This window comes from Mus caroli, unplaced genomic scaffold (assembly GCF_978045245.1).
Source record: "Mus caroli unplaced genomic scaffold, Mus_caroli_1 scaffold_8, whole genome shotgun sequence".
Lineage (NCBI taxonomy): Eukaryota > Metazoa > Chordata > Mammalia > Rodentia > Muridae > Mus > Mus caroli.
The window spans coordinates 26,228,985-26,244,572 of record NW_028227263.1 but is presented as its reverse complement, the minus strand read 5'-3'; the positions used below and the strand labels follow the sequence as shown (position 1 = coordinate 26,244,572).

General features: G+C 41.3%; 1 protein-coding gene across 1 annotated transcript in view; it reads left to right on the top strand.

The window, feature by feature from the left end:
• The first annotated feature begins 222 nt into the window (after positions 1-222).
• Positions 223-15,588, top strand: part of Acsm1 (acyl-CoA synthetase medium chain family member 1) — a 53,125-nt gene continuing 37,759 nt past the window's right edge. Inside the window, exons 1-2 of the mRNA XM_021166558.3 lie at positions 223-344; positions 5,060-5,251. Coding sequence (XP_021022217.1) covers positions 5,072-5,251 — 180 coding nt within the window. The 5' untranslated portion in view covers positions 223-344; positions 5,060-5,071. The remainder of the gene's footprint in view (positions 345-5,059; positions 5,252-15,588) is intronic.

The following is a 15,588-nucleotide window of genomic DNA, read 5'->3' as shown; positions in this document are numbered from 1 at the left end:
TGGGAAAGGGAAGCAGGTTAGCTGCTGAGAATTTACAAAGACTCCACCTTTCTTATCCTGTTCTACCTTGAGTAGCCTACGAGGAGGGGGAAGGTTCTACACAGTCCTCTTCCCAAGCTGACTGTCCCTGCTGGAAGTCTGCACTGTTTTCTGACCTCTTGACTAAACGTCTCCTCCCCTCTGCAGCATCAGCCAATTCCTGAAGTTGTCGCTCAATATTCTCCTCAGTCAGGGGCCAAGTTCCACAGCTGTGTTCCCAGAACTGGGAAAGACTGTGCACAGAGAGCAGGCCTTACAAGCCTTCTCTCCTGGCTATAGTCTACCTGTGTCCTTCACAGTACCAGGTAAGACCAAGTCCATCCCCCCCACCCCCACCTCAGGGCCTGCCCTCACCCTGTGTGTGTGTGTGTGTGTACATATGTGCATGTGTGACTGCTTGTGATAATCTGTATGTCTGTGTGTATTTCTATCTTCCACAAACGCCTTAAACTTGAGGATCCTATTTTAGTTCTGTGAATGCCACTTATAAACTATGGCCTTGGTCAAATCACTTAACTTTTCTGCCATTTCCTTTCTTTATCTGCCATATAATGACGGCACATTGGAGAGAGGAATATCTGGAGACATACATGAGCCGTGTTTAGCACAGTGGCTGGCTCAGAGACACGGACTGCTATGTTTGGGAATGAGGAGAAAAGACAGAGACAGAAGGAGAGTCATTGAAAGAAACCTTCCCTGTGCACAAGACGGCTCACTCTCTTTAAAGTGAATGCCTTTAATCTGGTGAAGCGCTTGCTGAGTCAGCATGAGGACCTGAACTGGATCTCCAGTACCTGGAGAAAAGTATGGGCAAGGTATCTTCCAGTGTGTGCCTTCCATTTGTTAGGTTTTTAAATTATTATTATTATTATTATTATTATTATTATTATTGTCAACTTGACACAAGCCAGGTCATTTAGGAAGAGGGAACCTCAATTAGAAAAAAAACACCTCTTTCAGATCAAACAGTAGGCAAGTCTGGAGAATTTTCATGATTAATGATTGTGCAAAGACTTAACTCACCGTGGGTTGTGTCACATCTGGGCACCTTGCCTATATCAAAAAACCAGCTGAGAAAGCCATAAAGCAAAAACCAGCAGATGTCATTCCTCAACCATTCCTGCCTCTGCTCCTGTTTGTGTTCCTGCTCTGACTTCCCACAAAGACTGAGCGTGATTAGGACATGAAAGTCAAAAAGACTGCTTCCTCTCCAAGCTGCCTTTTTGTCATGATGTTATCACAGCAATGCAAAGCAACCTAAATTATCCCTGTAATCCCAGGGCTGGCAAGCAGAAACAGAAGGATCCCCAGGGACTTGCCAAGCAACCTGTCTAGCCAAATCAGCTACCATCAGGTTCAGTGAGAGACCTTGTTCCCAAAACTAAAGTGGAGAAGTTTGGGGAAAACCCTTGACTTTGCCCTCTTACTTCCACATGTGTGTGCATTCAAACACTCATACACACACACACACACACACACACACACACACACACACACGGTGGAGGGGCAGATTAATTTAATTGTTGGTAGTTGAAAGGTACCTCAACATTTTTAAATTCTTGGTATGTTCTGGGTTCAGTGCTGGCACAGTGATGGTGCCACTAGTTAACATGGGAATCAAGGTGATAGGTATCATCTTTGTACCCTCAAAAGCAGGGCCCCAAATCACAGAACTGTTAGGTGGTAAAGCCGAAGTCATGTTGTGACTCTGCTGTTCTGGGTTCCCCTAAGACACATCAAACATGTTAATCTGTTAAGTAACATTTTGTGTCCAAGGGCTTCTCAAACACATCTGATTCTCAAGGCACTGCATATGTAAGTCTAGATTCCTGGGCCCAGCCCACCTCAAATACACATGGCCAAATTGCTTTCAGAACATACTTTAAAACACTTTATAACATTGGACTCTAAGATCATTTCATAGAGCCTTCAGAGTTTAATATCTAAGATGGCAGACCTTCCTCCAGTTGATAGAACCTAAAACACATGTGGAACTCTTATAATAAGTGTTTCATAAATGAAAGAGAAGTTATTCTATGATTCAAATATTTTATAGACACAATAGATTTTTCTCTTTCCAGCTTTCATTTCCCAGGTTTTTAAAATGTGTCAAGGGAAGAATCTAACATTACATTGAATACTCAGTGCCCATCAACAAACAAACACTATGATGGATGGATAGGTATTGGTCTATATATAGAATAGCATTGACGTAATTGTTGCTATGTAGATCTATAGCTATAGAGAGGGAGATAGAGAGAGATGTAATTTTAGATATTGATACATAGTTACAGAAATAGACAGAGCTAGAGAGAGAAATCTGCACCTCAGGAAGACAGACAGAAATACCTAGATATGGGTTTCTCTGAAAGCTGTAACATGCACTGTGGTACAAGCTGTCTTTACAGTCTATTTCAGGAACCAATCCCCACTTCTTTCCTCTAATCCTGTTGTAGAAGTTAAGATACCATTTCTTTGTCTCAGGCTTAATTACTCTGCTTCCCTGGAGAGAGAGAGAGAGAGAGTTAACCATTAACCATCAATAGCCTCTCTTTCTAGAATTCTTACCTGTGCTGTTTCTTGCAGAATGTCAGCCATCCATCACCACCATTGCTTAGATCAATAGGTGCTGTGAGTTCATCTGTGTTGAAAAGGGAGGTTAAGCAAACTGCTCCAAGTGGAATTTGAACCTGTGCCATTGAACTTCTAAAGGCTACCCTCTCAATTACCCACAGCTGACCTCATCCAGGGACCACTGTGTTTGCCAACTCACATGATAAACATTAAGTTAGAACTGCAAACTATTTGTAATAAAGTGTCAACATGATTTCCTCTCCTTTTGGTCTAGAAGATTGCCATGGAAAATGATCACAGACTGAATGACTTAGCAGAAATTTGTTTTCTCGATTGTCTGAATGTCAAAAGTCCAAGATCAAGGTTACTCCTTTGAAGCTCATTTCTTGGCTTGTAGATGATGTTCTTTATGCTCCCATTGCCTCCACCTCCTGTCTGAATGCTAATCTCCTTTTTAACTTTTTTGTTACTGTCTCTCTGTGTATCCCCTGGCTGGCCTCATACTCACAGAGATCTACCTACCTTTGTATCCCAAGTGCTGGTATTAAAGGTACCAATGCCTGCTTCCTTTATGAAAAAAAGGAGAGTAACCATAATATACTCTGGTATACTCCAATGGTCTCATATATAACTCAGTTATGAAATTACCCACCTCCAATTACAGTAACATTGAGAAATATTGGGGTGGGTACTCACACATGTCCTTTGTGGGAGGTAGGGGAAGCACAGAATCAGCCCATGATAAAGGGTCACTGTTTCTTCACTCCAACTCACCCTTTTGTTTAAGTCAGTAGCCACAATTAATATATTTGACTATTTCTTTTGCAATTCTAGAGACTGGACCATCGCCACATGCATAGACAAGTATCCTATCATTGAGTATGTGCCTAACCATTTTATTTACTTACAAAGTGTCTCTTTGTTCTGCCTTTGAGGAAAGCAGTTGATATTTAAGGAAGACCCCGAGGTCATGCAGAAACCTATATAGAAATATAGCCATTGTAGGAAAAAAATGGCCAGTAGGAACCTGGACCTAGAGAGCCTGCCCTTGCACCACACTCACTTCCACGGTGGAACTAAAGGCTGCTGCAGTTTCCAAAACCCAACAACCTTGTGTTGTTATCGGCTCAGACTACCCTATCCAGTCTTTAACATTAATCCCAACCTCCAATTATGTGATCTCTCAAATACAGGATTCAGATTTGGGGGGGGGGGGCGCTTGGAGAGGGGATGCTGCTGTGTAGAACGTGCTGTTCTAGGATTGGTTTTATCATCATGGCCATCCTTGAATTCATAACCTCACTGATATGTCAATGGCGCACCATTCCCTGTGTTTACTCCGGAGGGCTGGGAACTGCTGCCCAGGACACAATCCCAGAAAGAATCTTGTGGCCACACAGCAATCAGCAAGAAGAAGCTGAGACACTAGCACAGTCTAATCTGAGGGTGGGTGCGTGGCTGTGGGAATCCATACAGAATCCCACAGAACCCAGGGGAAGGTAATAATAGCAGAAAGGCAGAGGGCAGAGAGGCAGAAGGCAGAGGGGCAGAGGGCAGAGAGGCAGAGGGGCAGAGATCAGAGAGGCAGAGGGCAGAGAGGCAGAAGGCAGAGGGGCAGAGGGCAGCGAGGCAGAAGGCAGAGGGGCAGAAGACAGAGAACAGAGGGCAGAGGGACAGAGGGGCAGAGGGGCAGAGGGGCAGAGGGGCAGAGGGGCAGAGGGCAGAGGGGCAGAGGCAGAGGGGTAGAAGAGCAGAGGGCAGAAAGGCAGAGGGCAGAGGACAGAAGGCAGAGAGGCAGAAGGCAGAGGGGAAAGGGGGCAGAGGGCAGAGGGCAGGGGGGCCTTGGCAACAGTGTGAGCCACAGACTGAAAAGCCCCCAGACTCTGGCTACCCTCATCTCCTTGTCCCTGGGTGTACACTTCATTTACATCACATGACAGAAATCATAACCTCAGGATTTTCCACCAACTTTTCACTTCATGGTTGTTCTGCTTGGAGACAATCTGAGCTACTTTTTGGTAACACACACACAGTTTTGAGAGTGAGTGTGATCACTTTTGCTTGTGCTTAAAAATCACAGGGATGACTATTTAGATTTTGACCCGTCATCAGCTTCGGGGACAGGAAGTAGATGATGATATGACAGTTTCCATGGAAACTGCAAGATTGGCCTTGATGGGAAGTAAGGTTTCTAGAGTAGAGACCATTTGACCCATGGGACAGGATTTGTAAAAGGGATGGCCACACAACTACCACCCTGGCATCAAATCAGAGTCCTCCAGGAATGTGACTCAAAATAACATAGCAGCAACAGCTGGGTGGAGAAATTCCCATCTGAGGTCATTCTAGCAATGAAACAGGATCAGCTCCTGGAGGTAGATTGGCGTATAAACCATGTCTTCTCAAGACAGCCAGTGACTTGAGGGTTCTATGTCTCCTACCATAGGACTGCCCTAATATGCAGTGGCGGAAGAGTTTCCAGATCTGCAAAGTCTTACAGGGCTTCTCCCTAAGCCCCACCCAGCTGCACAGACGGTTGTTTTCAAGAGTTGGAGCTCCAAGATGGAATGACCATGATTCACCTGAGGAGTTTAACTTTGCAAGTGATGTCCTGGACTACTGGGCTCAAATGGAGGAGGTAAGAGGGCATCATGATGGAGCTATGGGAGTGGCCTAGTGACTGTCCTCTGCTCTAACTAGGTAAAGAGACACCAGGGGATACATAGATTCTCTAGAGACACAGAAGGACCTACGGCTTCTTCAAGGCAGCTGTGTAGTAGGAAGGGCTTATACCTGAGGGCACGTCTGCATGTCTTCTCATTTCTCTGAGTTTCAGTGGCTTGTTGTTGTTGTTGTTGTTGCTGCTGCTGCTGCTGCTCCTGCTGCTGTTTTCTTTTCTTTCTGTGAAACAGGGGTTAATTAATTTATTTTTTTTTCAGAGAAGGTCCCTTTTATTCTTAGGAAAAGCTAACGTGCCCGTGCATTCACTCCTGTTCCCAATCTCAACTTTTTTTTTTTTAATTTTTAATATTTTTATTACATATTTTCCTCAGTTACATTTCCAATGCTATCCCAAAAGTCCCCCATAGCGCCCCCCACTTCCCTAACCACCCATTCCCATTCTTTTGGCCCTGGCATTCCCCTATATTGGGGCATATAAAGTTTGCAAGTCCAATGGGCCTCTCTTTCCAGTGATGGCCGACTAGGCCATCTTTCGATACATATGCAGCTAGAGACAAGAGCTCCGGGGTTCTGGTTAGTACATCATGTTGTTCCAACAATAGGGTTGCAGATCCCTTTAGCTCCTTGGGTACATTCTCTAGCTTCTCCATTGGGAGCCCTGTGATACATCCAATAGCTGACTGTGAACATCCACTCCTGTGTTTGCTAGGCCCCGGCATCGTCTCACAAGAGACAGCTATATTTGGGTCCTTTCAGCAAAATCTTGCTAGTGTATGCAATGGTGTCAGCGTTTAGAAGCTGATTATGGGATGGATCCCTGGATACGGCAGTCTCTAAATGGTCCATCCTTTCATCACAGCTACGAACTTTGTCTCTGTAACTCCTTCCCTGGGTGTCTTGTTCCCAATTCTAAGAAGGGGCACAGTGTCCACACTTTGGTCTTCATTCTTCTTGAGTTTCATGCGTTTAGCAAATTGTATCTTATATCTTGGGTATCCTAAGTTTTGGGCTAATATCCACTTATCAGTGAATACATATTGTGTGAGTTCTTTTGTGATTGTGTTACTTCATTCAAGATGATGCCCTCCAGGTCCATCCATTTGGCTAGGAATTTCATAAATTCATTCTTTTTAATAGCTGAGTAGTACTCCATTGTGTAAATGTACCATAATTTCTGTATCCATTCCTCTGTTGAGGGACATCTGGGTTCTTTCCAGCTTCTGGCTATTATAAATAGGGCTGCTATGAACATAGTGGAGCATGTGTCCTTTTTACCGGTTGGGACATCTTCTGGATATATGCCCAGGAGAGGTATTGCTGGATCCTCTGGTAGTACTATGTCCAATTTTCTGAGGGACCGCCAGACTGATTTCCAGAGTGGTTGTACAAGCTTGCAATCCCACCAACAATGGAGGAGTGTTCCTCTTTCTCCACATCCTCGCCAGCATCTGCTGTCACCTGAATTTTTGATCTTAGCCATTCTGACTGGTGTGAGGTGGAATCTCAGGGTTGTTTTGATTTGCATTTCCCTGATGATTAAGGATGTTGAACATTTTTTCAGGTGCTTCTCTGCCATTCGGTATTCCTCAGGTGAGAATTCTTTGTTCAGTTCTGAGCCCCATTTTTTAATGGGGTTATTTGACTTTCTGGAGTCCACCTTCTTGAGTTCTTTATATATATTGGATATTAGTCCCTTATCTGATTTAGGATAGGTGAAGATCCTTTCCCAATCTGTTGGTGGTTTTTTTGTCTTATTGATGGTGTCTTTAGCCTTGCAGAAGCTTTGCAGTTTCATGAGGTCCCACTTGTCAATTCTCGATCTTACAGCACAAGCCATTACTGTTCTATTCAGAAATTTTTCCCCTGTGCCCATATCTTCAAGGCTTTTCCCCACTTTCTCCTCTATAAGTTTCAGTGTCTCTGGTTTTATGTGAAGTTCCTTGATCCACTTAGACTTGACCTTAGTACAAGGAGATAGGAATGGATCGATTCGCATTCTTCTACATGTTAACAACCAGTTGTGCCAGCACCATTTGTTGAAAATGCTGTCTTTCTTCCACTGGATGTTTTTAGCTCCCTTGTCGAAGATCAAGTGACCGTAGGTGTGTGGGTTCATTTCTGGGTCTTCAATTCTATTCCATTGGTCTATTTGTCTGTCACTATACCAGTACCATGCAGTTTTTATCACAATTGCTCTGTAGTAGAGCTTTAGGTTCGGCATGGTGATTCCACCAGAGGTTCTTTTATCCTTGAGAAGAGTTTTTGCTATCCTAGGTTTTTTGTTATTCCAGATGAATTTGCAGATTGCACTTTCTAATTCGTTGAAGAATTGAGATAGAATTTTGATGGGTATTGCATTGAATCTGTAGATTGCTTTTGGCAAGATAGCCATTTTTACAATGTTGATCCTGCCAATCCATGAGCATGGGAGATCTTTCCATCTTCTGAGATCTTCTATAATTTCTTTCTTCAGAGACTTGAAGTTTTTATTATACAGATCTTTCACTTCCTTAGTTAGAGTCACGCCAAGATATTTTATATTATTTGTGACTATTGAGAAGGGTGTTGTTTCCCTAATTTCTTTCTCAGCCTGTTTATTCTTTGTGTAGAAAAAGGCCATTGATTTGTTTGAGTTAATTTTATATCCAGCTACTTCACCGAAGCTGTTTATCAGGCTTAGGAGTTCTCTGGTGGAATTTTTAGGGTCACTTATATATACTATCATATCATCTGCAAAAAGTGATATTTTGACTTCATCTTTTCCAATTTGTATCCCTTTGATCTCCTTTTGTTGTCGAATTGCTCTGGCTAGGACTTCAAGTACAATGTTGAATAGGTATGGAGAAAGTGGACAGCCTTGTCTAGTCCCTGATTTTAGAGGGATTGCTTCAAGCTTCTCACCATTTACTTTGATGTTGGCTACTGGTTTGCTGTAGATTGCTTTTATCATGTTTAGGTATGGGCCTTGAATTCCTGATCTTTCCAAGACTTTTATCATGAATGGGTGTTGGATCTTGTCAAATGCTTTTTCCGCATCTAATGAGATGACCATGTGGTTTTTGTCTTTGAGTTTGTTTATATACTGGATTACGTTGATGGATTTCCGTATATTGAACCATCCCTGCATCTCTGGGATGAAACCTACTTGGTCAGGATGGATGATTGTTTTGATGTGTTCTTGGATTCGGTTAGCAAGAACTTTATTGAGGATTTTTGCATTAATATTCATAAGGGATATTGGTCTGAAGTTTTCTATCTTTGTTGGGTCTTTTTGTGGTTTAGGTATCAGAGTAATTGTAGCTTCATAGAATGAGTTGGGTAGAGTACCTTCTGTTTCTATTTTGTGGAATAGTTTGTGAAGAACTGGGATTAGATCTTCTTTGAAGGTCTGATAGAACTCTGCACTAAACCCGTCTGGTCCTGGGCTTTTTTTAGTTGGGAGACTATCAATGACTGCTTCTATTTCTTTGGGGGATATAGGGCTGTTTAGATCATTAACCTGATCTTGATTCAACTTTGGTACCTGGTATCTGTCTAGGAACTTCTCCATTTCATCCAGGTTCTCCAGTTTTGTTGAGTATAGCCTTTGGTAGAAGGATCTGATGGTGTTTTGGATGTCTTCAGGATCTGTTGTTATGTCTCCTTTTTCATTTCTGATTTTGTTAATTAGGATGCTTTCCCTGTGCCCTCTAGTGAGTCTGGCTAAGGGTTTATCTATCTTGTTGATTTTCTCAAAGAACCAGCTCCTTGATTGGTTGATTCTTTGAATAGTTCTTCTTGTTTCCACTTGGTTGATTTCGCCCCTGAGTTTGATTATTTCCTGCCGTCTACTCCTCTTGGGTGAATTTGCTTCCTTTTGTTCTAGTGCTTTTAGGTATGTTGTCAAGCTGCTAATGTGTGCTCTCTCTAGTTTCCTTTTGGAGGCACTCAGAGCTATGAGTTTTCCTCTTAGAAATGCTTTCATTGCATCCCATAAGTTTGGGTATGTTGTGGCTTCATTTTCATTGAACTCTAAAAAGTCCTTAATTTCTTTCTTCATTCCTTCCTTGACCAAGGTATCATTGAGAAGAGTGTTGTTCAGTTTCCACGTGAAGGTTGGCTTTCTATTATTTATTTTGTTATTGAAGATCAGCCTTAGTCCATGGTGATCTGATAGGATGCATGGGACAATTTCAATATTTTTGTATCTGTTGAGGCCTGTTTTGTGACCAATTATGTGGTCAATTTTGGAGAAGGTACCATGAGGTACTGAAAAGAAGGTATATCCTTTTGTTTTAGGATAGAATGTTCTGTAGATATCTGCCAGATCCATTTGATTCATAATTTCTGTTAGTTTCACTGTGTCCCTGTTTAGTTTCTGTTTCCATGATCTGTCCATTGGTGAAAGTGGTGTGTTGAAGTCTCCCACTATTATTGTATGAGGTGCAATGTGTGCTTTGAGATTTACTAAAGTTTCTTTAATGAATGTGGCTGCCTTTGTATTTGGAGCATAGATATTCAGGATTGATAGTTCCTCTTGGAGGATTTTACCTTTGATGAGTATGAAGTGTCCCTCCCTGTCTTTTTTAATGACTTTGGGTTGGAAGTCAATCTTATCAGATATTAGAATGGCTACTCCAGCTTGTTTCTTCATACCATTTGCTTGGAAAATTGTTTTCCAGCCTTTCATTCTGAGGTAGTGTCTATCTTTTTCTCTGAGATGAGTTTCCTGTAAGCAGCAAAATGTTGGGTCTTGTTTGTGTAGCCAGTTTGTTAGTCTATGTCTTTTTATCGGGGAGTTGAGTCCATTGATATTAAGAGATATTAAGGAAAAGTAATTGTTGTCTCCTGTTATTTTTGTTGTTAAAGTTGGCATTCTGTTCTTGTGGCTGTCTTCTTTTAGGTTTGTTGAGGGATTACCTTCTTGTTTTTTCTAGGGCTTGGTTCCCGCCCTTGTATTGGTTTTTTTCTGTTATTATCCTTTGAAGGGCTGGATTCGTGGAGAGATAATGTGTGAATTTGGTTTTGTCGTGGAATACTTTGGTTTCTCCATCTATGTTAATTGAGAGTTTGGCTGGGTATAGTAGCCTGGGCTGGAGTTTGTGTTCTTTTAGTGTCTGTATAACATCCGTCCAGGATCTTCTGGCTTTCATAGTCTCTGGTGAGAAATCTGGTGTAATTCTGATAGGCTTGCCTTTATATGTTACTTGGCCTTTTTCTCTTACTGCTTTTAGTATTCTGTCTTTATTTAGAGCATTTGTTGCTCTGATTATTATGTGTCGGGAGGTATTTCTTTTCTGGTCCAGTCTATTTGGAGTTCTGTAGGCTTCTTGTATGTTCATGGGCATCTCTTTCTTTAGATTTGGGAAGTTTTCTTCTATAATTTTGTTGAAGATGTTTGCTGGTCCTTTGAGTTGAAAATCTTCATTCTCATCCACTCCTATTATCCGTAGGTTTGGTCTTCTCATTGTGTCCTGTATTTCTTGGATGTTTTGAGTTAGGATCTTTTTGCATTTTACATTTTCCTTGATTGTTGTGCCGATGTTCTCTATGGAATCTTCTGCACCTGAGATTCTCTCTTCCATCTCTTGTATTCTGTTGCTGATGCTCGTATCTATGGTTCCAGATTTCTTTCCTAGGGTTTCTATCTCCAGTGTTGCCTCATTTTGGGTTTTCTTTATTGTGTCTACTTCCCTTTTTAGGTCTAGTATGGTTTTGTTCAATTCCATCATCTGTTTGGATGTGTTTTCCTGTTTTTCTGTAAGGACTTCTACCCGTTTGATTATGTTATCCTGTTTTTCTTTAAGGATTTGTAACTCTTTAGCAGTGTTCTCCTGCAATTCTTTAAGGGATTTTTGTGCTTCCTCTTTAATGTCTTCTACCTGTTTACCAGTGTTCCGGGTTAATTTATTTTTAAAACTCACTTGTACAGTGAGTAGAAGTATCTGATGTATGTTTATTCTTTCATAACTACAAGCTAGTGAAAAGTTCTAATGGTCAGGTTCGTGGAAGTCTGAGTTCTCACCCTCAGTTAGTGGGGGAGTCTAACTGAAATTCAGTTCGGCACATTGACTGTAAACCATGCCACAAGAGGGGAAAGACTCTCAGAATGTTCACAGGAGCATCTACCACATTTATATGAACCAAGTAACCTATCATCCTGTGAAGGTGACAAGGGACAAGTCTCCCTGGGGTCCTCCATGTCAGCTACATGCTTTTTCTTTATATTGTTTTTTTTTTTAATTGAATATTTTCTTTATTTACATTTCAAATGTTATCCCCTTTCCCAGTTCCTCCCCACCCACCTGGAAACCCCCCTATCCCATCCTCCCTCTACCTGCTTCTATGAGGGTGTTCCTCCATCAACCCACCCACTCCCACCTCCCCACCCTCAGTTCCCCTACACTGGAGCATCTAGAAAGCCTTCATAGGACCAAGGACCTCTCCTCCCATTGATGGATGGCAAGGCTATCCTCTGCAATGTATACAGCTGGAGTAAAGCTGACTCTTTGCTGATGGCTTAGCCCTGGGAGCTATTGGGGGACTGGTTGGTTGATATTGTTTTCTTCCTGTGAGGTTGTAATCCCCTTCAACTCCTTTGGTGCTTTCTCTAAGTCCTTTTATGGGAACCCCATGCAAAGTCAAGTGGTTGGCTGCAAGCATACATCTCTGTATTTATAAGGCTCTGGCAGGGCTTCTCAGGAGACAACCATATCAGGCTCCTTTCAGCATGCACTTCTTCGCATCTACAATAGTGTCTGGGTTTGGTATCTGTATATGGGATGAATCCCGGGTTGGACAGACTCTGGATGATATTTTCTTCAGTCTCTGCTCTACACTTTATCTCCATATTTGCTCCTGTGAGTATTTTGTTCTCCTTCTAACAAGGACTGAAGCACCCACACTTTTGTCTTTCTTCTTCTTGAGCTTCATGTGGTCTGTGAATTGTATCTTAGCTATTTGGAGCTTTGGGGCTAATATCCACTTATCAGTGAGTGCATACCATTTGTGCTCTTGTATGATTGGGTTACCTCACTCAGGATAATATTTTTCAGTTCTATCCATTTGCCTAAGAATTTCATGAATTCATCATTTTTAATAGCTGAGTAGTACTCCATTGTGTAAATGTACCACATTTTCTGTATCCACTTCTCTGCTGAAGGACATCTGGGTTCTTTCCAGCTCCTGGCTATTATAAATAAGGGTGTGATGAACATAGTGGAGCATGTGTCCTTATTACATGTTGGAGGATCTTCTGGGTATATGCCCAGGAGTGGTAGAGCTGGATACTAAGGTAGTACTATGTCCAATTTTATGAGGAACCACCAAACTGATTTCCAGAGTGGTTGTACCAGCTTGCAATCCCATTAGCAATGGAGGAGAGTTCCCCTTTCTCCACATCCTCACCAGCATCTGCCGTCACCTGAGTTTTTGATTTTAGCCATTCTGACTGCTGTGAGGTGGATCTCAGGGTTGTTTTGATTTGCATTTCCCTGATGACTAAGGATGTTGTACATCTCTTCAGGTGCTTCTCGGTCATTCAGTATTCCTCAGTTAAAAATTCTTCGTTTGGCTCTGTACCCCATTTTTAATAGGGTCATTTGATTTTTCTGGAGTCTAACTTCTTGAGTCCTTTGTATATATTGGATATTAGCCCTCTATCGGATTTAGGGTTGGTAAAGATCTTTTCCCAATCTGTTGGTTGCCATTTCGTCCTATAGACAGTATCCTTTGCCTTACAGAAGCTTTGCAACTTTATGAGGTCCCCTTTGTCTATTGTTGATCTTAAAGCATAATTCATGGGTGTTCTGTTCAGGAATTTTTCCCCTGTGCCCATGTGTTCAAGGCTCTTCCCCACTTTCTCCTCTATAAGTTTCAGGGTATCTGGTTTTATGTGGAGGTCCTTGATCCACCTGGACTTGAGCTTCATACAAGGAAATAAGAATGGGTCAATTTGCTTTTTTCTACAGTTGAACCAGCACCATTTGTTAAAAATGCTGTCTTTTTTCCCACTGGATGGCTTTAGCTCCTTTATCAAATATCAAGTGACCATATGTGTGTGGGTTCACTTCTGGGTCTTCAGTTCTTTTCCATTGATCTTCCCACCTGTCTCTGTACCAATACCATAGTTCTTATCGATATTGCTCTGTAATTCAGCTTAAGGTAAGGGATAGTGATTATCCCAGAAGTTCTTTTATTGTTGATAATAGTTTTCTCTGTCCTGGGTTTTTTGTTATTGCAAATGAATTTGCAAATTGTTCTTTCTAACTCAATGAAGAATTGAGTTGGAATTTTGATGGGGATTGCATTGAATCTGTAGATTGCTTTTGGCAGGATGTCCATTTCGACTATATTAATCCTGCCAATCCATGAGCATGGGAGATCTTTCCATCTTCTGAGATCTTCTTTGATTTCTTTCTCCAGAGACTTGAAGTTCTTGTCATACAGATCTATCACTTCCTTGGTTAGAGTCACACCAAGGTATGTGACTATTGTGAAGGGTGTAGTTTCCCTAATTTCTTTCTCAGCCTGTTTATCCTTTGAGTGGAGGAAGGCTACTGATTTGTTTGAGTTAATTTCATATCCAGCCACTTTTCTGAAGTTGTTTATCAGCTTTCGGAGTTCTCTGGTGGAATTTTTGGGGTCACTTAAGTATAAGATCATATCATCTGCAAATAGTGATATTTTTACTTCTTCCTTTCCAATTTGTATCCCGTTGACCTCCTTTTGTTGTCTAATTGTTCTAGCTAGAACTTCAAGTACAATGTTGAATAGATGCGGAGAGAGTGGGCAGCCTGTCTAGTCCCTGATTTTAGTGGGATTGCTTCAAGTTTTTCTCCATTCAGTTTGATATTAGATACTGGTTTGCTGTATATTGCTTTTACTATGTTTAGGTATGGGCCTTGAATTCCTGATCTTTCCAAGACTTTTAACGTGAAGGGATGCTGAATTTTGTCAAATGCTTTTTCAGCATCTAATAAAATGATCATATGGGTTTTTTTCTTTGAGTGTGTTTATGTAGTGGATTACATTGATGGATTTATATATATTGAACTATCCCTGTATCCCTGAGATGAAGTCTACTTGATCATGGCGAATGATTGTTTTGATTTGTTCTTAGATTCGGTTGATAAAAATTTTTATTGAGTATTTTTGCATCAATTTTCATAAGGGAGATTGGACTGAAGTTCTCTTTCTTTGTTGGGTCTTCGTGTGGTTTAGGTATAAGTGTGATTGTGGGCTCATAGAATGAATTGGGTAGTGTTCCTTTTGTTTCTACTCTGTGGAATAGGTTGAAGAGTATTGGTATTAGGTCTTCTTTAAAGTTCTGATAGAACTCTCCACTAAACCTATCTGGTCCTGGGCTTTTTTTGGTTGGGAGACTATTAATGATTACTTCTATTTCTTTAGGGGTTATGGGACTGTTTAGTTCATTTATTTGATCCTGTTTTAACTTTGGCACCTGGTATGTGTCAATTGTCCATTTTATCCAGATTTTCCAATTTAGTTGAGTATAAACATTTGTAGTAGGATCTGATTTTGTTTTTTGTTTTGTTTTGTTTTTGTTTTTTTTTTTGTTTTTTTGATTTCCACAGTTTCCATCATTATGTCTCCCTTTTCATTTCTGATTTTATTAATTTGGATACTGTCTCTATACCCTCTAGTTAGTCTGGCTAAGGATTTATCTATCTTATTGATTTTCTCAAAGAACTACCTCCTGGTTTTGTTGATTCTTTGTATAGTTCTTTTTGTTTCTATTTGGTTGATTTCAGCCCTGAGTTTGATTATTTCCTGCCATCTACTGCTCTTTTTTTTTTTCTTAAAGCTATTTTTATTTTTTTATTGGGTATTTTCTTCATTTACATTTCCAATGCTATCCCAAAAGTCCCCCACTCCCCTACCCACCCACTCCCACTTCTTGGCCCTGGTGTTCCCCTATACTGAGGCATATAAAGTTTGCAAGACCAATGGGCCTCTCTTTCCTCTGATGGCTGACTAGGCCATCTTCTGCTACATATGCAGCTAGAGACATGAGCTCCGGGGTACTGGTTAGTTCATATTGTTGTTCCACCTATAGGGTTGCAGATCCCTTTAGCTCCTTGGATACTTTCTCTAGCTCCTCCATTGGGGGCCCTGTGATCCATCCAATAGCTGACTGTGAGCATCCACTTCTGTGTTTCCTAGGCCCCTGCATAGCCTCACAAGAGACAGCTATATCAGGGTCCTTTCAGCAAAATCTTGCTCTCTACTGCTCTTGCATGTATTTGCTTCTTTTTGTTCTAGAGTTCTCAAGTATGCTGACAATCTGCCAGT